The 25,846-nt window shown below is 44.8% G+C and overlaps 1 protein-coding gene across 1 annotated transcript in view; it reads right to left on the bottom strand.

The window, feature by feature from the left end:
• The window catches only part of cacnb4a (calcium channel, voltage-dependent, beta 4a subunit), a 271,319-nt gene that overhangs the window by 52,861 nt on the left and 192,612 nt on the right, over nt 1–25,846 (bottom strand). Inside the window, exons 6-7 of the mRNA XM_078229151.1 lie at nt 12,839–12,885; nt 12,140–12,159 (exon numbers count right to left, since the gene is read on the bottom strand). Of these exons, the coding sequence (XP_078085277.1) occupies nt 12,140–12,159; nt 12,839–12,885 (67 nt within the window). The remainder of the gene's footprint in view (nt 1–12,139; nt 12,160–12,838; nt 12,886–25,846) is intronic.

Here is a 25,846-nt window from a genome sequence, read left to right as displayed (position 1 = left end):
AAAATGTGTATTCTTTGAGAGCAGGGATTGAAAACACTCATGTGGAAAATAAAGTTCCAGTGAGACGAGTTGGCTCACAGTGTGATAAGCATCTGGGGGCATTGATGAGAAATCCACAAAAGTTGTATTGGGTGGTATCTGTCGCTTAGTTTCAGAATGTGGTGCATCTGACCACGCTCTGCCTGTGGATTTACATGGACAGTGCACATACTGAGAACATCAGAGTGCAAAATAAATTTTGGAACTTGTGTTATCCTTATAAATCTGTATATATCTGTAAAGGTATAGCTGGGCGGGCGGGGGGGGGGGAGGAGCACTGTATTATAGTTCATCTTTTCTTGTTTATTTTTTTGTAAAGAGTTCATCGACAGTCCTGTGATTCTCCACATCCACATGTTTTTTAAAATATAGAAGTTAGGGTCTACCAAGCCGGGTTTCATCCCAGGATCCGATTTGTCCAGCAATAACATCGTCTGGGATCGTAACAATAGCTAGATTTGCTGAATGTTAAAAGAGCTCTTAACGGATGGTTGTTAATCTCTTGATACATCTAATTGATTAAATCATTTGTCTGGACGTATATAACAAGAATGAGGGGAACTCAAACAGGAAAATGGTTTTTGCTGGAAAATGTGTGAATTTGATTAAGTTCCATGGTTACGCAATTATTTATTCAATCATGGGGCGGCACGGGTGGCACAGTCGTTAGCAATGCTGCCTCACAGCACCAGGGACCTGGGTTCAATTCCAGCCTCGGGTAGCTGTCTGTGTGGAGTTTGCATGTTCTCTCCATGTCAGCATGGGTTTCCTCCGGGTGCTCTGGTTTCCTCCCACAGTCCAAAGACGTACAGGTCAGGTTGATTGGCCATGCTAAATTGCCCCATTTTGTGTCAGGGGAATTAACAGGGTAAGTAGGTAGGGTTAAGGGGATAAGGCCTGGGTGGAAGCTCGATAGGCCAAATAGTCTCCTTCTGCACTGTAGGGATTCTATGATTTTGTTAATTCATTCATGGGACATGAGTGTCGCTGGCTGGCCAGTATTTATTGCCCATCCCTAGTTGCCTTTGGAGGGCAGTTGAGAGTCAACCACATTGCTGTGGTTCTGGTGTCACATGTAGGCCAGACCAGGTAAGGACAGCAGATTTCCTTCCCTGAAGGACATTAGGGAACCAGATGGGTTTTTCCGACAATCAACAATGGTTTCATGGTCATCAGTAGATTCTTAATTCCAGATATTTTGCATTGAATTCAAATTCCATCACCTGCTGTGGGGGGATTCAAACCTGGGTCCCCAGAACATGAGCTGAGTTTCTGGATTAGAAATCTAGTGATAATATCACTCGTCCATTGCCTCCCGTTGTTGCATTTGCATTTACTGAATCAACATACTCATTGACAACTGAATATAAACATTGTTAAGCTTGCTCGAAACTGGACTCGAAAAGGACTGATTGGAAAGGAACAGAAAGATGCTGCAGTTCTGGGAATATCATTGTTGAATATTTGCTAAACGTTTGTGTGACATGCATTTAATCTGTAAATGTATTAGTTCATAATCTGTCTTGCCAAGTGCAGTGACTGCCATTTCTAAAGAAAGCACCGTGATGAGTCTAGAGGGCTGATGATCTAAGAGTGTGCTCCCAATGTAGAGCCTCACCCGTTAGAAATCCACACTGAGAAATTATGGTCCCCCCCATCCCCACCCCCGCCTTCTGCAATTTTCTATCTATTTAAATAAAAACGAATTTGTCAAAACACAGAATGGGCAATTAACCATCTGGGTGTGCAGCTGCGAAAGTGCTGATTACAGAAAAAAAATAACAGCTTTCGGATCAAGCAAGACCAAATCCACTTGTGGGAACGAGAAATGCCAAAACAGGAGTCGGTCCTCCACTCCATGGCAGCTCCTTGATCCTTTGAATCCAATTTGCTGTCCTCTCTCCCTGACTCTTCCGTCCCAGGTATCCCTCTTCCTGTAAAGCGCCTCAACTGATTCTGCATCAATGGCCTTCTGAAGAATGTTCCTTCCACGTCTTCACTAGCCACTGTGCGTGAACATGTCTTTTTTGTGCGTTGCTGTCGACTGCCTCAGTATGAATCTTAAGGTACTGAGTGCAAAATTCAATAGTGTAGAGTGTCTTTTAACTGCATAACAGATGACCAGTGTCAGCTGGTGGGGGGTGGCGAGGGGGGTTCCTCACATCACGCAGCCGAACACAGCTAACGTGAACCCAGGATACCAAATTTGGCCAAAGCATGTCCAGCATCTGCATTGTGTGCTCCAGGAGAAATTCAAGCCTGAAGCTGCAAGAACTTCGCAATGGTGTTAATTAAAGGATCAAGTATCCTGATTCTTCATCACTCTTCCAGAGATATGAAGCAGACAAAGCACACGGTTACAGCTGTTCATTGCTTGTTTTGCCTGGAAAGAGGTTGCTGGTGGTCTGAAGTTTGAGGAGTGCCACTTCACATCGAACACACAAACAAGGAGCAGGAGTAGGCCATTTGGCCCCTCGAGCCTGTTTCACCATTTAATAAGATCGTGACTGCTCTGATATTAATTTAAATCTGCATCCTGCTACTTCCAATCGTCCCCCCTTGCTTTCCAAGAATCTATCCACTTCTGCCTTAAAAATATTCAGGTCCCCTGCTTCCACCACCTTTTCAAGAAGGAAGTTCCAAAGACTCACGACCTTCTGAGAGAAACAATTTTGCTTCAGCTGACTGACCATGAAACTCTCTTTCTTTTCCTACCTGCGATAGGTGTGTTGGAAGGATTTGCAGATTGATAATCAACATGTTTGGCTGTGTTATGAATACACCTTCTGTGGCCACCTATTCTTGGAGTGAGACTTGAACTCATTAGAGCTTCCCACTGAGCCGCATTGCTGGTAACATAATTTCTTCTAACCTTTTTCGTTGCAAAGTGTCTACAAGTAGTCAAAGTGTTTTGAAAGTGTATTGCTGAGTTCCTGAATTTGCCAGAGAGTGATGCCTCATCTTCACAAGGAGTCAGAGGAGTAGGTGACTTAAGCACTTAAAGACTGCACCAGATATTGGGAGGCCGAGGAGGGCGGCTGTGCCTCTGAATCTGCAGCATGGCTTGGAGCTGGAGTAGACACAGTGGAGAAGGCAAGATCTGTGTGATACCCTCCACTTACTTGCGGCGGGATTCTCGTGCTCCTTGACAGTGACAGCAGGTCAGCCAATGTACTAGACAACTCAGACCATTCAGTGCTCTCCTCTATGCTACCCTAGCGACATCCTCATTGTAGCCCTTTACAGCAGAACTGATCCACTAGTGAGCCAGATTTTAACCATCATTAAAGTTTAAAGTTTATTTAGTAGCCACAAGTAGACTTACATTAACACTGCAATGAAGTTACTATGAAAATCCCCTAGCCGCCACACTCCGGCGCCTGTTCGGGTACACTGAGGGAGAATTTAGCATGACCAATGCACCTAACCAGCACGTCTTTCGGACTGTGGGAGGAAACCGGAGCACCCGGAGGAAACCCATGCAGACACGGGGAGAATGTGCAGACTCCGCACAGAGAGTGACCCAAGCTGGGAATCGAACACGGGTCCCTGGAGCTGTGAGGCAGCAGTGCTAACCACTGTGCCACCGTGCTCACCTGGCCAATGCAGGTACTCCAAAGCACTTTCAGTACCAATATCTGACCTGGTGGCTGCAAGCGTCAGATCAAGTGAGGGGATCTCTTCATCTGTGCTGTGTAGCTGCTCTCTCGTTACCTATGAGGACAGCTGTGGCTGGATAGGCAGCAGAAACTGGTATCTGAAATTGCAACTCAGAAGGGGGAGTTTGGTATGAGGGAAGTGGAGCGAGCTGGGAAGTCAGAGGTCCATAGTCACAGTATCAGCAACTTGGACATGATGCCAAATAGCAAAATGAGGTTGTGCTGAGAGTTGCGGTAAGGCAGGGAGCTACTGTCCACCACAATGCTTTCACTGACATTGAACCATGGGTTCTGTCGCAGCCAACACATTACACATTTGTGCAGCTCAAGAGTCGCAGGTGCCCTTGTCTTCCACCAATTCTGCTCTGCTCCCTTCCATTGTGAGCCACCTTGTCCTGTAAGACAGAGGGCAGGATGTCAGTAGTGGTGTCGAACCGTGTTTGGATGATGTGCCTGCCTCAGCTGAATAGCTGGAGGTGTTGGGAGGCACTGAGAGGTGGGCATAAGACCTGCTGAATTCATGGGCGTGTGAGGGTGAGGTGAAGTATTGGGATATTAGGCATGATTCCTGAATGCCAGGGTGTGCCGCTGTGTGAGTGATGTGAGTGTGGCGAATTGAGCAGAGTGAGAGGCTGGTGGGGTGGTGGATATGAGATGTCATGTGAAGATTGGCATGTGGTCATCAGGCTTCTTCCGACATTGCTGCCAGGTTCTCAGGTTCTGATGGCGGGAGTTAACTTTTCTGGCTGCCTTCTCACCCTCTCTGTGGAAACTGGTCCTTGAGGGTTCACAGCAACTTTTCAATGACCCATCTGCAACACTAACGTTTCACTCAATACTAACGTAACAGCCCATCCATCACTATGGATCCATCTGTCAGTTCTAGTGTTCACTTTGCAAGAATTTGCATTGCAGCAACCTTTCTGTGCACATTTGAAATGCAGCCTGCCTTTAAGAAGAGCAGGATCGCTATACCATGTGGTCTGAAAGCAACTTTGCTCGCATCTCTTCCTTGTCCAGAGCCCGTTGTCAGCATTCTGAGGCAGAGCGCAACGCTGGAGGTGCACCAGCGAGCGAGGAGCTGGGTACATGGAGTTTGCTTGTTGCCCACTTTGACCTAAACGGGCACAGCAAGTTTGCAAATTGTGATCCAAACCAAAAAAATAGGACTATCCAATTTCTAGCCCTACGCCGCAGGAGTGAAAAATTATCCTAATTACCTTTTCAATTTCCTTCACTACTGTGAAAGGGTTGCGAGAAACGATTCTATAAAAATCCAAAATTGTAACACTCTCTTTCCATGTACTTGCAGTAAAGGAAGCAAAAACTGAAGTCATTCAATTAATATAGAAGCAGCATTGACATGACTGAGATGTACAACTGCAGACCACAATACTCGACAACATTTGGTATTCATAGTAATGTTAATTCCGTCACTGCTAGTTATGTGATCTGAATTTGTGGCATTTTATCCCTAATTTAATCTTCAGAGACTCTGTTGATTGGTTAAAATGATGACCTTAACTGCACCCGAGTTTCATAGTGTAGTAACTTATACACTAGTCCAGGAATATTTGGCATCAGATTAGTCATTCGCACATCATTGTCTTATTTTTTTGGTTCTTTTAATAGCAACTTAGTGGGTCATAATATATTACTCCGTAAAGCCGTAAAATCTGACACAAAACCAACATTGCTGCAGTAATTTGAGGAGAGCAGTGTTAACCCGGGGCAGGGAGGAGCTGGGTATAATGTTACATTTGTCCACAGGACCTACCCACCGAGGTCATGCTGTCTTCCCGCAGCTTCCAATTTTAACCTGCTCTTCCAAACAGACAAGAAGTGCACCTGAGATCAGCGGGGTCCTTCTTTAAAGGCAAGATGGCTTCCAATTCTGCCATTAACCATTAACAGGGTCGGGCGATGAACAAGCGAGCAGTAGTAATAGGGGACTCGCTAGTTAAAAGTACAGACAAGTGTTTCCCTGGCCACGATTGAGACTCCAGGATGGTGTGTTGCTTCTTTGGTGCCAGGGTCAAAGATATCTCTGAGTGGTTAAAGGACATTCTTAAGGAGAAGGGTGAGCACCCAGAAGTCATCGTACACATTGGTGCCAACAAGGAAAAAGGATGAGGTCCTGAAGTGTGAAAATAGAGAGTTAGGCTAAAGTGCAGGACCTCAAGGGTAGTAATTTCTGGACTACTGCTGATGCCACGTGCTAGCGAAAGTAGAAATAGGAAGATTAGGCAGATGAATGTGTGGCTCGAGAACTGGTGCAGGGGGCAGGGATTTAGATTTGTGGATCATTGGGATCTCTTCTGGGGAAGGAGTGACTTGTTCAAGCGGGACGGGTTACACCTGAACTGGAGTGGGATTAACATCCTGGCAGGAAGATTTGCTAGTGCCACTCGGGAGGGTTTAAACTAGATGGGCAGGGGGGTGGGACCCAAAGCAGTAGAGAGATAGAAGAGAAGGTTGAGGACAGCACACAAGTTAATTAGAGCATATTAAATAGTAAAGGCAGTTTCAGTAATCCTGGTATTAGACAGGTCAAGCAACAGCAGGGCAGAGAGCAAGGGAAGTCTAGATTTAACTGCATTCATTTCAATGCAAGAGGCCTGATGGTCAAGGCAGATGAACTCAGGGCATGGATGGGTACATGGGACTGGGATATTATAGCTATTACTATAACATGGCTAAGGGAGGGACAGGACTGGCAGCTTAATACTCCAGGGTACAGATGCTATAGGAAAGATAGAACAGGAGGAGGGAAGGAGTTGCGTTTTTGTTTAAGGAGAACATCACAGCATAAATGAGAGGGGATATTTCTGAGGGTTCACCCACTAAGTCTATATGGGTAGAACTGAGAAATAAGAAGGGAGAGATTACTTTGATAGGATTGTACTATAAGCCCCTAAATAGTTATTGAGGAACAAATATGTAAGGAGATTACAGACAGCTCCAAGAAAAATAGGGTGGTAATAGTAGGGGACTTTCTCAACATTGATTGGGACAGCCATAGTATTATAGGCTTGGATGGAAAGAAATTTATTGAGTGTATTCAGGAGGTATTTCTCATTCAGTATGTGAATGACCCAACTAGAGAGGGGGCAAAACCTGACCTCCTCTTGGGAAATAAGGAAGAGCAGGTGACAGAAGTGTTAGTGAGGGATCACTTTAGGACCAGTGACCATAATTCCATTAGTTTTAAGATAGCTATGGAGAATGATAGATCTGGCCCAAAAGTTAAAATTCCAAACTGGGGCAAGGCCAATTTTGAGGATATCAGACTGGAACTTTCAAAAGGTGATTGGGGGAGACTGTTGGCATGCTATCTGGTCAGTGGGAGGCTTTCAAAATTGTGTTAACCAGGGTTCAGAGTTAGCCACATTACTTTTAGAGTGAAGGGCAAGGCTGGTAGAAGTAGCGAACCTTGGATGACTCAGGATATTGAGCCCTGGTCAAGAAGAAGGTGTAGACATATGACATGCATAGGCAGCTGGGATTAAATGGATCCCTTGAAGAGTGTAGAGGATGTCAGAGTAGAGTTAAGAGAGGGAAAAGAGGGGACACGAGATTACGATGGCAGATAAGGCAAAAGAAAATCCAAAGAGCTTCTATTAATATATAAAGGGCAAAAGAGTAACTAGGGAAAGAATAGGACCTCTTAAGGATCAACAAGGTAATCTATGTGCGGATCCACAAGAAATGGGTGAGATCCGAAATGAATATTTCTCATCAGTATTTACTGTTGAGAAAAGCATGGATGTTAGGGAACTTGGGAAATAAATAGTGATGTCTTGAGGAGTGTACATATTGCAGAGGAGGTGGTGTTGGGAGCTTTAAAGCACATCAAGATAGATAAATCCCCAGGACCTAATGAAGTGTATCCCAGGACGTCGTGGGAGGCTAGGGAGGAAATTGCAGATCCCCTAGCAGAGATATTTGAATCATCGACAGCCACAGGTGAGGTTCCTGAAGATTGGAGGGTGGCAAATGTTGTGCATTTGTTTAAGAAGGGCTGCATGGAAAAGCCAGAGAATGGCAGGTCGATGAGCCTAATGTCTGTAGTGGGTAAGTTATTAGAAGTTATTTTGAGAGACAGGATCTACAGGCGTTTAGAAAGGCAAGGACTGATTAGGGACAGTCAGCATGGCTTTGTGAGTGGAAGATCATACCTCACAAATTTGATTGAGTTTTTTGAAGGAGTAACCAAGAAGGTAGATGAGGGCAGTGCAGTCGACGTTGTCTACATGGACTTTAGCTATGCCTTTAAAAGGGGACCGCATGGTAGATTGTTGCATAAGGTTAAATCTCACAGGATCCAGGGTGAGGTAACCACTTGGATACAAAATTGGCTTGATGACAGAAGATGGTTATAGAGGGTTGTTTTTCAAACTGGAGGCCTGTGACCAGCAATGTGCCTCAGGGATCGGTGCTGGGTCCACTGTTATTTGTCATTTATATTAATGATTTGGATGAGAATATAGGGGACATGGTTCGTAAGTTTGCAAATAACACCAAGATTGGTGGCATAGTGGACAGTGAAAAAGGTTATAAGAACATAAGAACTAGGAGCAGGATTAGGCCATCTGGCCCTTCGAGCCTGCTCCACCATTCAATAAGATCATGGCTGATCTTTTTGTGGACTCAGCTCCACTTACCCGCCCGCTCACCATAACCCTTAATTCCTTTACAGTTCAAAAATTTTTCTATCCTTGCCTTATAAACATTCAATGAGGTTGCCTCAACTGCTTCACTGGCAGGGAATTCCACAGATTCACAACCCTTTGTGTGAACCATAGAACCATAGAACCCCTACAGTGCAGAAAGAGGCCATTCGGCCCATCGAGTCTGCACCGACAACAATCCCACCCAGGCCCTATCCCCATATCCCTACATATTTACCCGCTAATCCCTCTAATCTACGTATCCCGGGACACTAAAGGGCAATTTAGCTTGGCCAATCAACCTAACCCGCACATCTTTGGACTGTGGGAGGAAACCGGAGCACCCGGAGGAAACCCACGCAGACACGGGGAGAATGTGCAAACTCCGCACAGTCAGTGACCCAAGCCGGGAATCGAGCCCAGGTCCCTGGAGCTGTGAAGCAGCAGTGCTAACCACTGTGCTACCATGCCGCCCGTGTGAAGACGTTCCTCCTCGACTCAGTCCTAAATCTGCTTCCCCTTATTTTGAGGCTATGTCCCCTAGTGCTAGTTTCACCCACCAGTGGAAACAACTTCCCTGCTTCTATCTTATCTATTCCCTTCATAATCTTATATGTTTCCATAAGATCTCCCCTCATTCTTCTGAATACCAATGAGTATAGCCCCAGTCTACTCAGTCTCTCCTCATAAGCCAACCCTCTCAACTCCAGAATCAACCTAGTGAATCTCCTCTGCAGCCCCTCCAGTGCCAGTATATCCTTTCTCAAGTAAGGAGACCAAAACTGTACACAATACTCCAGGTGTGGCCTCACCAGCACCTTATACAGCTGCAACATAACCTCGCTGTTTTTAAACTCCATCCCTCGAGCAATGAAGAACAAAATTCCATTTGCCTTCTTAATTACCTGCTGCACCTACAAACCAACTCCTTGAGGTTCCTGCACAAGGACACCCAGGTCCCTCTGCACAGCAGCATACTGCAATTTTTTACCATTTAAATAATAGTCCATTTTGCTGTTATTCCTACCAAAACGGATGACCTCACATTTACCAACATTGTACTCCATCTGCCAGACCCTCGCCCACTCACTTATATTATCTTTATTCCTTTGCAGACTTTCAGCGTCCTCTGCACACTTTGCTCTACCACCCATCTTAGTGTCATCTGCGAATTTCGACACACTACACTTGGTCCCCAACTCCAAATCATCTACGTAAATCGTAAACAATTGCGGCCGCAACACTGATCCCTGAGGCACACCACTAGTCACTGATCGCCAACCAGAAAAACACCCATTTATCCCCACTCTTTGCTTTCTGTTAGTTAACCAATCCTCTATCCATGTTCATACATTACCCGTAACACTGTGCACCTTTATCTTATGTAGCATCTAGGATGCAATGGGATCTTGATCAATTGGGCCAGTGGGCTGCTGGAGTTTAATTTAGATAAATGCAAGGTGATGCATTTTGGTAGTTCGAACCAAGGCAGGACTTATTCAGTTAATGGAAGGGCGTTGGGAGGAGTTATAGAACAAAGAGATCAAGAGGCACAGGTTCATAGCTCTTTGAAACTGGAGTCACAGGTGGACAGGGTGGTGAAGAAGGCATTCGGCGTGCTTCGTTTCATTGGTCAGAACATTGAATACAGGAGTTGGGACATCTTGATGAAGTTGTACAGGACATTGGTAAGGCCACACTTGGAATACCATGCACAGTTTGGGTCACCCTATTACAGAAAGGATATTGTTAAACTAGAAAGAGTGCAGGAAAGATTTACTAAGATGCTATCGGGACTTGATGGTTTGAGTTAAAAGGAGAGGCTAGATGGACTGGGACTTTTTTCCGTGCAGCGTGGGAGACTTCGGGTTGATCTTATGGAGATCTATATAATAATGAGGGGCATAGATCAGTTAGATAGTCAACATCTTTTCCCAACAGTAGGAGTGTCTAAAACTAGAGGGCTTAGGTTTAAGGTGAGAGGGGAGAGATACAAAAGTGTCCAGAGGGGCAATTTTTTCACACAGAGTGTGGTGAGTGTCTGGAATGAGCTTCCAGAGGTAGTAGTAGAGGCGGGTACAATTTTGTCTTTTAAAAAGCATTTAGACAGTTACATGGATAAGATGGGTATAGAGGGATATGGGCCAAACAGGGCAATTGGGAACAGCTTAGTGGTAAAACCTGGGTGGCATGGACAAGTTGGGTCGAAGGGCCTGTTTCCATGCTGTAAACCTCTATGACTCTAACCTAACTGGTGATTTTCTGACCAGGCCAACAAGGTACAAAGAGGACTGGCAGCAAACCAAAAGGCCCAGGAAGTCAAGTTGCTTCAATTTCTACCTCTCCTTGTGAGGTCTGGCCAAGACCTCCAGGCCCATGCCAGATCCATTCCCCTCAGCAACCCCCCCTCCCCCTTGCCCCCTCACAATGGCAAGGCTCTCCTGAACCCTCTCTCCAAGACTTAACTAGTTTGAGGAAAACCTCTTCTATCCATATGCTCCCATGTCTGGTGAGTTTCCTCCGGGTGCTCCGGTTTCCTCCCACAGTCTGAAAGAGGTGCTGGTTAGGTGCATTGGCTAAATTCTCCCTCAATGTACCTAAACAGGCGCTGGAGTGTGGCGACTAGGGGATTTTCACAGTAACTTCATTACAGTGTTAATGTAAGCCTCCTTGTGACACTAATGCATAAATTTTAAAAATTTTATGCTACTTCCCACCGGATTTGAGCAGGAGCCTGACTGAGACCATGTGGATAAGGCCTGGGAATATAAGTCTCCCAGGCTTTACAATGTCAAGTTAGAATTATTGAAGCCCTACAGAAGGCCATTCAGCCCATCGAGCCTGCACCGACAATAATCCCACCCAGGCCCTATCCCCATAATCCCACGTATTTATCCTGCTTGTCCCCCTGACACTAAGGAGAAATTTAGCATCGCCAATCAACCTAACCTGCATATCTGCGGATTGTGAGAGGGACCCGGAGCACCCGGAGGAAACCCATGCAGACACAGGGAGAACATGCAAGCTCCACACAGTTAATGACCCAAGTCCGGAATCGAACCCGGGTTCCAGGCACTGTGAAGCAGCAATGTTAACCACTGTGCCACCCCACCTAGGACATTTCTTTGACCGCCTTGGCCCCCAATTCCCCCCATGTCTTCAAATCAGCGCTTATATTTACCTCGATACTGCAAGATGACTGGTCATCTCAGTCCTTGTTAAAGTTTATTTATTATTAGTCACAAGTAAAGCTTACATTAACAGTGCAATGGAGTTACTGTGAAAGTCCCCTAGTCGCCACATACCGGCACCCGTTCGGGTCAATGCACCTAACCAGCACGTCTTTCAGACTGTGGGAGGAAACCCACGCAGGCACGGGGAGAAGGTGCAAACTCCACACAGACAGTGACCCAAGCCGGGAATCGAACCCAGGTCCCTGGCACTGTGAGGCAGCAGTGCTAACCACTGTGCCACCGTTAATCTGTGTTCCAATCACTGTGATTCAGCCGTTGTTAATAAACATCTCAATAATATCCGGAGGGCAAAACAAAAATGCATCAAAAGAAATTCAAAGCTTTTTTAGAATAAAGTCTGAGACAGGTGTGCGGAAATTCGACCAAACTCCATTCATCCCAAAGGGGTTCCAATCGAAGGCTGTAGAAAACACACTCAGTTCTCAGTATTACAATGGAGTGAGTGAGAGAACCCCGCTGATGCTGATAGCCAGACACAGGTTGAAGACCATATAAACAGGATGGAAAACACACTCACCACTTTTTGCTTCTGCTTTGCTGCAATGAGAAAAAAATAACATTTTTTTAGGAACAAGTGGTGTAGAATCACTGTGTCCAAATTCAGGTTGATTCAATATTCAATTCTAAAAGGTCATTCCAGTTGTCAAAATATGCATGATCTCAAAGAAAATCGGTTGCGCAATAATTGCTATTAATTATATTGCAGAAACTGTGCACAGAAGGTTTTCATATTGTACATACATATATTTGGGCTGTGCTATTTTTCTGTAGCAACCTCAATGATATGGCTCTCAACAGGCAGAAAAACAAGACAGAGAGTGTAATGACACTGCAGTTTGAATCAGACAAGCTTGGCATCCACTTTGGACTGGATTTACTTTCAGTCACATTTCCTGTACTGAATAGCATCCTTGTATCAGTAAAGCAGTAAGAAACTCATTATATATATATATATATACATACAAGAGTTCTTCGGGTTCAGAAAGCACTGATAAACCACTCGAGTTTCACTCTCGTGGTTTATGGCGCTTTCTGAACTCTGTAATGTGCCACTTACTCTGCCATGCAATGCACACAGAGATCAGGTATTCTCGGAATACCCTAAAATACCTACAGAGTTAAAGTCAGTTGAGCAATTGCAAGTCGGATACTCCAGGTGTGATTTAAATAGCAAGAACAAATTCACCTGCAGAAGGGGAGGGAGAACGCCACGTACCAGACACCATGTCACCGAGGCTGGAAGAAGAGTTCCCACTGGATTTCCTAATGAAAAGAATTAAGGGAATTAAGTGAGTAAAATAGTAAAGAATTGTTACTATAATAAATAAAAGCACAATGCTGTGGATGCTGGAATCTGAAAGAAAAACAGGAAATGTTGGAAAATCTCAGCAGGTCTGACAGCATCTGTGGAGAGAGAATAGAGCCAACGTTTCGAGTCTGGATGACCCTTCTTCAGAGCTACTATGTAGAGTGGCTGAGGCGAATGGCATGGATGCATTTATGTTATCCAGACACATGAAGGAGAGAGTTATGTTGATTATTTTATTCTCTCTCCACAGATGCTATCAGACCTGCTGAGATTTTCCAGCATTTTCTGAAGAATGTTGCTCGCTATTCAGTTCACATTGCGAACAAGTTCAAAACCCCTACAATGCGCCCATGGCTTTACATCATGAACACAATCAATTATCAGAATATATGCAAGTATCTGTATCATTTAACAGCCCTATCTAGTGTCATTCATTTACAGCAATGCTCATTCAATTTGGTTAAAAAGTGTATCCTAGTTTTATGTAGCTCATGCTTAAAAATAAACAGGTGCTGTGTTTCTAAGTTTTTTTTGATCATTGGTGCAGCATGGGCATCTCTGGCTGGCCAGCATTTATCCAGAACACGGGCATTCGGCCTCTGATATTCGGGTAAGCGTTCTCCAAGGCGGCCTTCGCGACACACGACAGCGCAGAGTCGCTGAGCAGAAACTGATAGCCAGGTTCCGCACACACAAGGACGGCCTCAACCGGGATATTGGGTTTATGTCACACTATTTCACATAAATATTTCTGCTTTTTTCCTCCTGAGTCTTTATCATGCGATCCTAGAATCAGAATTTATGTCACACTATTTGTAACTCCCACAGTTGCGTGGACCTGCAGAGTTTCACTGGCTGTCTTGTCTGGAGACAATACACATCTTTTTAGCCTGTCTTGATGCTCTCTCCACTCCCATTGTTTTGTTTCTTAAAGACTGGATTAGTTGTAAGTATTCGCATTCCAACCATTATTCATGTAAATTGAGTCTGTGTCTTATAAGTTCTGTTTGTGAACAGAATTCCCACTCACCTGAAGAAGGGGCTCAGAGCCTCGAAAGCTTGTGTGGCTTTTGCTACCAAATAAACCTGTTGGACTTTAACCTGGTGTTGTTAAACTTCTTACAGCATTTATTGCCCATCCCTAGATGCCCTAGGGAGGTTAAGGGTCAACCATATCGCTGTGGCTCTGGAGTCATATGAAGGCCAGACCAGCTAAGGATGGCAGACTTCCTTCCCTAAAGGACATTAGTGAACCTGATAGGTTTTTCAGACAATCGACAATGGTTTCATGGTCATCAGCAGATTCTGAATTCCAGACACGTTTTATTGAATTAAAATGTCACTATCTGCCATGGTGGGATTTGAATCCGGGCCTCCAGAACATTAGCTGAGTTTCTGGATTAATAGTCTAGCGATAATACCACTAGGCCATCGCCTCCCAAGTGTCTGTGATCATCTATCTCACTCTTAAATAGGTCTCTACTGATCACAACACTCGAGGTGTGCAGTGTCACCATTTTGGCACGGACTTATTTTTAGCAAAATTATCCGTTAGAAACTTATTGTCAAGAAATTCACAAAACGGACTCACCTGCCTAAAGCCCATAAAGCTTTCGATAAATTGGAATCAGAATACAAATTTGACATTATTGTGCTGTCTCCCTCAATAACATATGGGAGTTCTCAACTAGAATAAAATAATCGATGGTATACACCAGTGATGGCGTTAAGTCGGAGCGAATTAATAATACATCCTTTAAAAAGTTGCAGGTACATGGGGAAAAAGCCAAGGAATGGGACTAACCGGATTGCTCTCTGAAAGAACTTGTACAGACTCAATGGGCAGAATGTTCTCCTTCCATTCTGTACCATTCTGTGATCCTATGAGAGCAATCATTGTAGAATTAATAGCTATTTCTAAATTCTACCGGTGTGGTGAGAGCTCTCGGAAAAGCAGAGCTTTTCCATATCTCCACCATATCTCCACTGGGCAAAGGACGGTGATGATTCAGTGTAGAAACAGAACAGAAAAACTCAGCAGGTCTGGCAACATCAGTGGAGTGAGAAGATAAAGTTAATGTTTCGAGATCGCATGACTCCGAAGAATCATCAAGACTGAATTCTTCCAGCGTTTTTCTGTGTTTGTTTTGGATTCCAGCATCTGCAGTATTTCGCATTTATCATGATGATTCAGTTGTTTTTGATAAGGAATCTCACCAGCATCAATGCAAATTTCAAGACACAATTGTACCATTTGTCCCGCACCCAGTCAGTTGGCAAAAGTTTTTGTTTGTTTATTTATTAGTCTCACAAGTAGGCTTACATTAACACTGCAATGAAGTTACTGTGAAAATGCCCCAGTCATCACACTCCGGCGCCTGTTCGGGTACACTGAGGGAGAATTTAGCATGGCCAGTGCACCTAACCAGCACCTCTTTCAGACTGTGGGAGGAAACCAGAGCACCCGGAGGAACCCCACGCAGACACGGGGAGAATGTGCAGACCCTGTACATACAGTGATCCAAGCCGGGAATCGAACCCAGGGCCCTGGCGCTGTGGGGCAGCAGTGCTAACCACTGTGCCACCTTGAACATCCACTCATTGAATTAAAGTGCCGGAAATTGAGCTAAGTCTTTCCATTACAAAAACAATCACCCAAAGCAGACAGATTTATAAATAGTTGAACCTCGACTGCTTGCCAGTGACTAACCAACTGAGGAAGCACCAGTCAGAAATTAGAAGTTAGAGTTGACAGCAATGCAATCATTCATCGAAGTTCACTTAAGCATGCTGTAAGGACCCCTACCTTGCCTGTGTTGTGCAGCTATAGCTTGTCAGTGAGGCATTAATCCGGAAAAAGTGCTCATGACGCCATCAGGCTGTTGTTAAAACCCAACTGGTCCAAGTCCTTTACGGAAGAGAACCTGTCAGCCTGACGCAGTCTGGCAAATGTGGCGCTTGAACACCATTGTGGGCGACTCCTGCCTGCTCTCTAAAATATCCTCACGAACCATTACATTAAAGTTTATTTATTAGTGTCACAAGCCAGCTTACATTAACACTGCAACGAAGTTACTGTGAAAATCCCCTAGTCGCCACACTCCAGCACCTGTTCGGGTACACTGAGGGAGAATTTAGCACGGCCAACGCACCCTAACCAGCACGTCTTTCAGACCGTGGGAAGAAATCGGAACAAACCCACACAGACACAGGGAGAATGTGCAGACTCCGCACAGGTAATGACCCAAACCAGGAATTGAACCCGCAGTGCTAACCACTGTGCCACCGTGCCCCCCCCATTACTTGCACCAAACTGCAAGTGGTAGTCCAAGAAGCCAACCTATCAAACCCACCCCCCCCCCACCGCCACCCTCCTCCCTCCTCCACCCCACTTCAGGCCAACAAGGAATGGACAATAAATGTGAGAGCCTTGTCAGTGATGCTCACATCTGGAGAATGAATAGTAAAATAAAAATACTGAGAGTTCTTTTTTTTTACATAAAATAAAATGCATTTTCCTGTTGGAACTAAAAAAAAAATTCTGTGAGTTCAATGATGTGAGTTAATGATGCAGAGCTGCGGAATCATAAAACATTTCCAGACTGTACTTATAATAAGCTTTAAGTAGGTCAGATTTGAAACGACAAATCAGAGACCGATATAATTTCCTTTTTTTTCTAGGTAATACCCCACAATTAACAACGTATTGACATTTGCATGAAGCAATGGAGAGAAAAAGTTTGATGAGGATTGTTTTCAGGTGCAGGGGATCGTGAGGAGGGGAACTTTACCCCAGTGTCTTGGGAAATATTTATCCCTCAACCAACAATCACTGAAACAGATTATCTGGCTGTTACCACATTGCTATCTGTGGGAGTTCTCTGTGTGCAAATTGGCTGCTACATTTCTTACACTCCGATGATACAGATACGGGCAGCACGGTGATACAGTGGTTAGCACTGCTGCCTCACAGCTCAAGGGACCCGGGTTCAATCCCCACCTTGGCTCTCACATTTATTGTCCATTCCTTGTTGGCCTGAAGTGGGGTGGAGGAGGGAGGAGGGGGGCGGGGGATGGCATGTTCTCCCCCTGCTGGTGTGGTTTTCCTCCGGGTGCTCCAGAGTGCTCCCACACCCCAAAGATGTGCAGGTTAGGTGGCTTGGCCATGGTAAAATGGCCCTTAGTGTCTCAAGATGTGTAGGTTAGGAGGATTAAGGTGGGGGAGAGGGACGGGGTAAAATACTCTGTCAGAGAGTTGATGCAAACTTGATGGGCTGAATGGCCTATTCTGCACTGTAGGGACTCTATGAACTCTCTTTGCAAGATCTTTTGACACCAAGCACCATGTTCCCTCCCAGGCAATGAGATGAGAAATAAATTTAGACTGTGTTCCAGTGCTTCTCTGGCACTGAGATTAACAACTCCACAGGGTGGGTCTGAGCTACTCGGAGATGTACATCACTAATAAAATACAGGGAGGGAAAGTATTTACGCTGTGTGGAAAATTTGCAGCAAAACTTGCAACACATAAATTACCATTGCACAAGTAAAATTATTATAATTCTTAATGCTATATTTTTAAATGAAGGATTTTTTAAATCAGTGCCTAAACCTGGTTACTTGTACAGTTTCACCAATATTCTCTTTCTGCCCCAATCCTCCTCAAAATACAGCCCAAATACACCTTGACTGCTTTATGCAGATATTCCTAACAATGTTAAAAAAGAGTTGCTTGCACTGCAAACTAGATTCACGAAAGGATCTGTCTCTCTGGCTTTTTTCTCCAGAGTAAGGATGACTCAGCTTTGACATGTAAATTTTTGGAGTCGGCAAACATTAAAATGCGTGATCTCACCTAATTATTGCATGAGACGTGCGTTACTCACATTAACATGCACAAAAGTATGAAAATATTGAAGTTCAATTAGTCATGAAATCTTGCTTAATTCAGCATCCATTAATAGAAAGGTTCCACAGAACCAAAGAATCTTGTAACATAGAGGGATTGAGGCCACTCAGCCCATCACAGCTGTGCTGGCACTCTGAAAGACCTATCGAATTTAGTCCCACATCACTTGATCCACAAAGTTAGACCTCTTCAAGAACTTCTAAAGGACACAATGCACCTGATTCCACCACCCTTTCACACAGTGTGTGCCCGATTGTATTAATCCTCTATGTCAAGAGATTTCTCCTCATTTCCCCCATCTTTCAACAATAATTTTAAATCTCTGACCTGTGGTTACCTACCCACTTAACAAAGGAAAAAATATTTCCTTACTTGCCCTATCAAAATCCCTCATAGTTTTGAATAGCTCAGTCTCACATTAACTTTCTCAGAGAAAAGCAATCCCAACTTCTCTAATCTCTGTGCAACTCGAGTCGCTTCTTGGGATCATTCGATCATCAGTAAAATGATCAAGAAATCTCTGCTGGCTGCCGGGTAGATCCAGCTTGGTGTCAATCCGGATCAATTAAAGTTGTTTGGAATGGCTGTATTGTGATCTATTTCCAGGATCTTGGCCAGGATTGTTGTTGAGGTGATCCACAGATGAAACAGCAGCACTCCAAAGGCTTGTGATTGCAAATAAAACTGTTGGACTATGTGTCATGTGACCTCTCATCGTGATGATCCAGGGTGGAGGGATGGAAAGGTGGGGAATTGTGCAGCAGTGATGCTGTGGGATATATTTTCAGGGGAACCAGGACCTGATGAACTTCCCACAGATAACCCATCCAGAGCCATGATGTCCCAGATGTCTCCTTCCTTCCCTCACCCTCTTCCTCCCCCCTCCCCCTTTTCTCTTTTCCCTCACCCTGGAGTGGTCCAGAAGCCCTGCTAGCAAAGGCTGCACCCTCCCTTTCCTAAGTTGTATTGATTTTGATATCCATTGCAAGTTTCTTTGCCTACTCTCTGACCTTAGGTTTATCAGGATGTTGCCAGGTTTGGAGGATATTAGCTGTGAGGAGAGATTCAATAAACTGGGTTTGTTCTCCCTGGAAAGACAGAGGCTGAGGGGCGACCTGATAGAAGTTTATAAAATTATGAGAGGTATAGATAGGGTGAACAGTTTGAAACTTTTTCCCCAGGGCAGAAATGACAATTACAAGGGGGCACAAGTTCAAGGTGAGGGCAGAAAGGTTCAGTGGAGATGTGCGGGGGAAGCTTTCTACTCAGAGGGTGGGGGCCTGGAATGCACTACCAAGTGATGTGGTTGAGGCAGACATGTTAGCAACATTTAAAACTTATCTGAATGGACACATGGGCAGGCGGGGTATAGAGGGATATAGGCGGTTGGTCTAGATAGGACAACATGATTGGCGCAAGTTTGGAGGGCCAAAGGCCCTGTTCCTGTGCTGTACTATTCTTTGTTTTGTTCTTACTATCCATTTTGTCACTTCTGCTGCTCTTGAAGGAAAGGAGCTAAGTTCCTACCTGAAGAAGGTTAGAGTTTCTAAGGACTTTGCGGCTGAAATTGGTGCCACATTGGCCGTGTGAGTTGCCTGATAAACCTGTGAGATCGATCTTTGTTGTATCTGCTTATTTAAAGTGTGAAATACAATTGACATTGACCATGATTTTCCTGTTCATTCATGTTTAATTCATGTCGATTTTGGTTTGATTGTTTCAGTAAAAGTTGTAAAAAGATGAAATCTTGTTCGTTGGATTTTCAGTGGGATTGCTCAGTATGGTTTGTTGATCTTCATTGGGATCATATCAATAGTCAGAGTCGAAGCACGGGTATGGACTGTTAAACAGTCTCTGGCAAGCTCCTTGTAGTGTAAGAGTCTCAGAATGTAATTAATTCGGCGTTGTGGGAGGAAGTAGGGAGTTTAACCTGACTGCTATTGCAAATTGGTAGCAGGAGTAACCAACAGAAGCAGGTGACTAGCAGTTGGGAGGGAGGCGAAACATGTCAAAAGAAATGTGTAAACTCCCAATCATTCACATCCTGCGTTTGAGATGGTGTGAATGAATTTTTATGTACGGTATATGATTTGACACAGTGGAATATAAATAGCATATTTTGATTTGGATTCAGAAGTGCTTCCTCTGACTCACCCAAATGCAGATGAAACAACTACATCTGAGCACCTTCATTTCTTACTACCATTTATTGAAAGTGAATATTTGCTTTTCACCTGGGCCAAGGAACAAGATTGACAGGCAACAAGAGACCAACTGGTCCCACATAATGATGATTGGAACATCATGCACTCCCCACATTTCCCATCAACACCGCACCCCCTCCCCACACTCTCTCCCCAGCGCGGCCCCCCCCCCAATAAGTGGCATTGTGGGTCAACCTACAGCACGTGGACTGCTGCGTTTCAAGAAGGCAGCTCACCCCCACCACCTTCTCAAGGGCAACTAGGGATGGGCAATAAATGCTGGCCTAGCCCATGCCCCTATCACTGAATTAAAAAAAGTAACCAGACACTCTCCTGAAAGAAGCAAAAAGCCCGTGACCAAAAAGAGAAAGAGTATTCTGAAAAATGTCTCAGGCACTCAGAGCTGATCCAGAATGTGACACTGACCAAGTGTGTGTTTTGTAATGATAGTTATTTGATGCTGTGTTACATGCCAAGGACAGATACGGTAGATCTGTGTCATAACTTTACAACATTTAGCCAGTGAAGAAAGATATCCACGCAGGATGTAGTACCATGAGCTTTCAATAATATATGGGTAAAGTGTAGAATTTTCCATCCTAACCAGCCACGCGGTCCATGGCAGGCAGGGGCAGAGAACACAACGAGATGAAAATATCGGGTTCCTGATGGCGGAAAATGACAACGGCAACTTGTGGTCGCAACCGTCACGGGGGAATAATGTCGGGCTGTCATTCCCACCGAAGGCTGTTAGAAACTTGGTTCGTGTATAATTCACAGAAATCAAATGAGCACTCAACCAGAAATCCCACCCCCCCGGCATATCATCTGCCTCTCCAGTGGGAGTTCACACCAGTCTGAAACACGACTGGAGCAACATGATAATGAGATAGCGAGGACTTAGCTGCAAGGTGTAGCTGGTCCACTCAGTATGATTAACAGTGCAGGATGCTGGAACACGAGGCAGGGTTGGAGTAAAAGGCAGAGGGGTGGGGGGTGGTTGAGAAGAGACCAGAAAGCAGTTCAGGGGCTGTGAGAAAGCAAGGGACAGAGAGGGGGAAGGTTCACAGGGAGGGCTCAGTGATGTCGATGGAGGACTCTTGGGGACAAACCAAAGATACTGGCGGAGGGAGGGAATGGTAACCAAGGGGCAGTGGGATGTCATAGGGTGGCAGGGTGAGGGTCTGCCTATGGGGGTGATTTGGGTGGTTGGAGGGGACGCAGAAGTGTATATGGATCCTGGGGGGTGGATAGGATAAGGTGGGCATGGAGACTGTGACAGGTGTGGGGTGCTCCAGGACGGGAGGCATTTGAGGGGTTACAGTATCACAAGCTGTAGACGGCAAAATGAATGAAAGTGTAAGTAGAGTCTGTCTGTCATGTGAATGATCACACAGCAACTATAGGTGCCTTTGGTAATAAAATATACTAACCTTAAAAGGAACCTTGCAGAGCCCACACCTCGAGTACACTTCATAGTTCTGGTCTCCATATTACAAAAGAAATCATAGAATGATAGAATGGTTCTAGCAGTGAAGGTGGCCATTCAGCCCATCATGTCTGTGCCCACTCTCTGCACGAGCAACCCACCTAATGGCACTTCCCTGCCTTTTCCCCACAGCCTTACTACTTTTTCTCTTGAAAGCCATAATTAAATCTGCGTCAGGCAGCACATTGTAGATCTAAATCACTCATTGCAGAAAAAATTCTGTCTCAATTCTTTTACCAATCACCTTAAATTGGTGTCCTCTGGTTCTCGATTCTTCCACCCATTGGGAAGAGTTTCTCCCGATAGCTAATCTGTCCAGACCCCTCATGATTTTACCATCTTGTCAAACATCCTCTCAACCTCCTCTTCAAAGTGAACAACCCCAGCTTCTCCAACTTATTTTTTAATCATTCGTGGGACATGGGTGTCACTGGCTGGCCAGCATTTATTGCCCATCCCTAGTTGTCCTTGTGCAGTCGGGAGTCAACCACATTGCTGTGACTCTGGAGTCACATGTAGGCCAGACCAGGTAAGAATGGCAGATTTCCTTCCCTACAGGACATTAGTGAACCGGATGGGTTTTTCTGACAATGGTTTCAGTTGATTCTTAATTCCAGATTTTTTTTTCATTGAATTCAAACTCCACCACCTGCTTTGGCTGGATTCGAACCCCAAGACATGAGCTAAGTTTCTGGATTAATAGTCCAGCGATAATACCACTAAGCCATCTCCTCCCCAATGAATCTACATATGTAACTGAAGTTCCTCACCCCTGGGAACATTCTTGTGAATTTCCTCCACACCTAAAGTGCGGTGTCCAGAACAGGATGCAATGATGTAGTTGGTGTCGAACCAGTGTTTTTTTCAACATGTTTATCGTAACTTCCTTACTTTGTCAGCGATGCCCCTATTTATAAAGGCCAGGATCCAATATGTTCCTTCAACCTCTTTCTCATCCTGTCCTGCCACCTTCAATGATTTGTACACATATCACTCCATGTGCACTCCTGCACTCACCCTTACAATTGTAACCTTCATTTTATTTTGTCTCTCCCTGTTCTTCCAAGCAAAATCAATCACTTCACCTTGCTCTGCTTTAAATTTCATCTGTCACTTGCCTTTTCTGTGCTGTAGACCTCTATGACTTGTCCACCAATCCGTCAACTGTTTCTGTCCTTTTGAAGTTTAACACTACCCTCCTCACAGCTCATAGTACCTCCAAGTTTCACGTCATCCACAAATGTTAAAATTGTGCCACATGTATTGAAGTCTGAGTCATTAATACATATCAGGAAAAGCAGGGATCCTAACACCGAACTCTGGGGAACTTCTCTATAAACCTTCCCTCAGTCTGAAAAACAACTCTTGCTTCCTGTCACTCACATTGCTATTGTCCCCTTTATTCCATGGGCTCTAACATTGCTCACACGTCTGTTGTATCGCACTTCAATAAATGCCTTTGGAAGTCTATGCACACCACATTAACCTCATCTACCACCACTGTTAACTCATTAAAAAACTGAAGCAAGTTAGTTAAACATGATTTAGCCTCAAGAAATCTGTGCTGGCTCTTCTCAATCAACTCACATTTGCTTAATTTGCTTTTAGTTTTGTCTGGAACAATCGTTTTGATAAGATTCCTCACCAGGTTAAACTGACTGGCTTGTAGTTGTTGGACTTATCCATACACCCTTTTTTGAACAAGGGTATAATGTTTGCAACTCACCAGTCCTCTGGTACCTACCCTGAATCTAAGAAGGAATGAAAAATAACAGCCAATACCTCTGCAGTTTCCACCCCCTGCTTCTCTCATTATCCTTGGATGCATTTTATCTGGTCTTTATCAACTTTAAGTACAGACCTCCTATCTGGTACCTCCTCCTTAACAATTTAAGTCCATCTCTGGGCTGAACCCCCAATTTTGTGCAGTAAGACTCAATGTAATAAATGCAGGAAACGAGAGGATGGCCCAACTGATCAGGGCTGAACCACAGGCCATTATATAGATGGGCCTTCCAGAGCACATATCAGTGGACTCCATTGGTGAACCAATGCTCTTCATGATCAAATATCATAGAATTCCTACAGTGCAGAAGGAGGCCATTCAGCCCATCAAGTCTGCACTGACTCAATCTTACCCAGGCTCGATCCCTTTAACCCCTAGTCCACCTTACACTAAGGAACAATTGGGCATGGCCAATCCACCTAACCTGCACATCTTTCGGGTGTGGGAGGAAACCAGAGCACCCGGAGGAAACCCATGCAGACATGGGGAGAATGTGCAAACTCCCCGCAGACAGTGACCCAAGGCCAGAATTGAACCCGGGTCCCTGGCACTGTGAGGCAGCGCAGCACTGTGCCACCGTGACTCTTGCACAACAAGAATAGAAAGCTTGCAGAGCTGGTAGCTTTTAGTTTCTTGGCATTGCTTCCCAAATACTAAGACCAGAACAAGTTTCCATTATGTTTTCTTTCTCCCCAGCAGAGGGATCCCAGCTAGCCATATTTGACAGGGCCCTTCAGCCACATCCGATCTATTTCACACACTTCTGCTCTCACCAATTCCCCTCCCTTTCAGAGCCATGATGGAATTCTCCTTGCCCTGGTATTGCACCCTCTCAGCCTCCGCCATTCCTGCCGCCTCCAGTGTGTCCAGGGAGCACACCGAAGAATCCTTGGACGTGGAGGCAGCATCGTTCCGGTGAGCCAATGATTTCAAACGGTCAATGTCGAATGATCAAATTTGGAAATGTTTCTCCACAAAGAATGAATGGAATTTTACTACACCGTCACGGCGGGGGCAGGGCTAAAGAATGCTGCGAGCCATTCAAAAGTCCATTGACTTTAACGGGAGGACTGGAAAATCAGGCCAGTAAGAAGGGCTGTAAAATTCCACCCAGTGGCTGAGGCAGAGATAATTATTTTATCTAAAGCATAGAAACTAGAAGCAGGAGTAGGCCATTCAGCCCTCAGAACCTGCTCTGCCATTCATTTTGATCATTGAATTCAATATCCTGATCCCACCTTCCGCCCACCCCCTTGATCCCTCTAGCCCCGAGAGTTATATCTTATTAACCAAAAGAGAAAATGCTGGAAAATCTCAGCAGGTCCGGCAGCATCTATAAGGAGAGAAAAGAGCTGATGTTTCGAGTCCAGATGACCCTTTGTCAAAGTTTTTACAAAGGGTCATCTGGACTCAAAGAACAAAGAACAGTACAGCCCTTCGATCCTCCAAGCCTGCGCCGATCACATTTACCTATCTAAACCAACCGCTTATATCCTTCTATTCCCCATTTGTTCATATGACTATCAAGATAAGTCTTAAATGTGGCTAACGTAACTGCCTCAACCACCTCACTTGGCAGTGCATTCCAGGCCCCCACCACCCTCTGTGTAAAAAAATTTCCCCTGCACATCGCCACTGAACTTTTCCCCCCTTATCCTGAACTTGTGCCCCCTTGGAATTGTCGAGACTCGAAACGTCAGCTCTTTTCTCTCCTTACAGATGCTGCCAGGCCTGCTGAGATTTTCCAGCATTTTCTCTTTTGGTTAATGAGATATAGCTCTTGGGGCTAGAGGGATCAAGGGGTATGGGGGGGAAGACAGGATCAGGATATTGAATTCAATGATCAAAATGGATGGAAGAGCAGGTTCTGAGGGCTGAATGGCCTACTCCTGCTTCTAGTTTTCAGATTCCAGTATCCGCAGTAATTTGCTTTGATATAGCTTTATCTCATTTCTTCATGAAATCACACATTTTTCTGGCCTCAGCTACTTTCTGTGGGAGTGAATTCCACAGATTCATCACTCTCTGGATGAAGAAATTTCTCCTCACCTCAGTCCTAAAAGGTTTACCCCTTATCCTCAACCTAGTTCTGGACTCTAAATAAAAAGTGGATAAATATTTGAAGTGCAGAGAGTTTCAGGGCTCTGGGGAAGAGTGCATGCAGTGGGATTAGTTCTCTCAATTGCTTTAACAAAGAGCTGACACAGGCACAATAATGACACTGATGATGACAACATCTTGAATTGGGCAGGAAGGCACAAAGTTGATCCAGCAGTTTGCTTCTGTACTCTAAACTTCCATAGTGCTGCAATCCAGTTAGGGGAGACGGTGCCATAGTGGCAATGTCAATGGACTATTAAACTCAAGGCCAAGTCTAATGCGCTGGGGCATGGGTTCAAATCTCACCATGGCAACTGGTGGAATTTGAATTCAGTTAACTGGGGGAAAAAAAGTAGAATTGAAAGCTAGTTTCAGTAATGGTGTCATGAAATTACCATCAAATGTTATAAAAACCCATCGGTTTCAG

The sequence above is a fragment of the Mustelus asterias genome, chromosome 14, assembly GCF_964213995.1.
Source record: "Mustelus asterias chromosome 14, sMusAst1.hap1.1, whole genome shotgun sequence".
NCBI lineage: Eukaryota > Metazoa > Chordata > Chondrichthyes > Carcharhiniformes > Triakidae > Mustelus > Mustelus asterias.
This window is presented reverse-complemented; position numbering and strand designations above follow the sequence as displayed.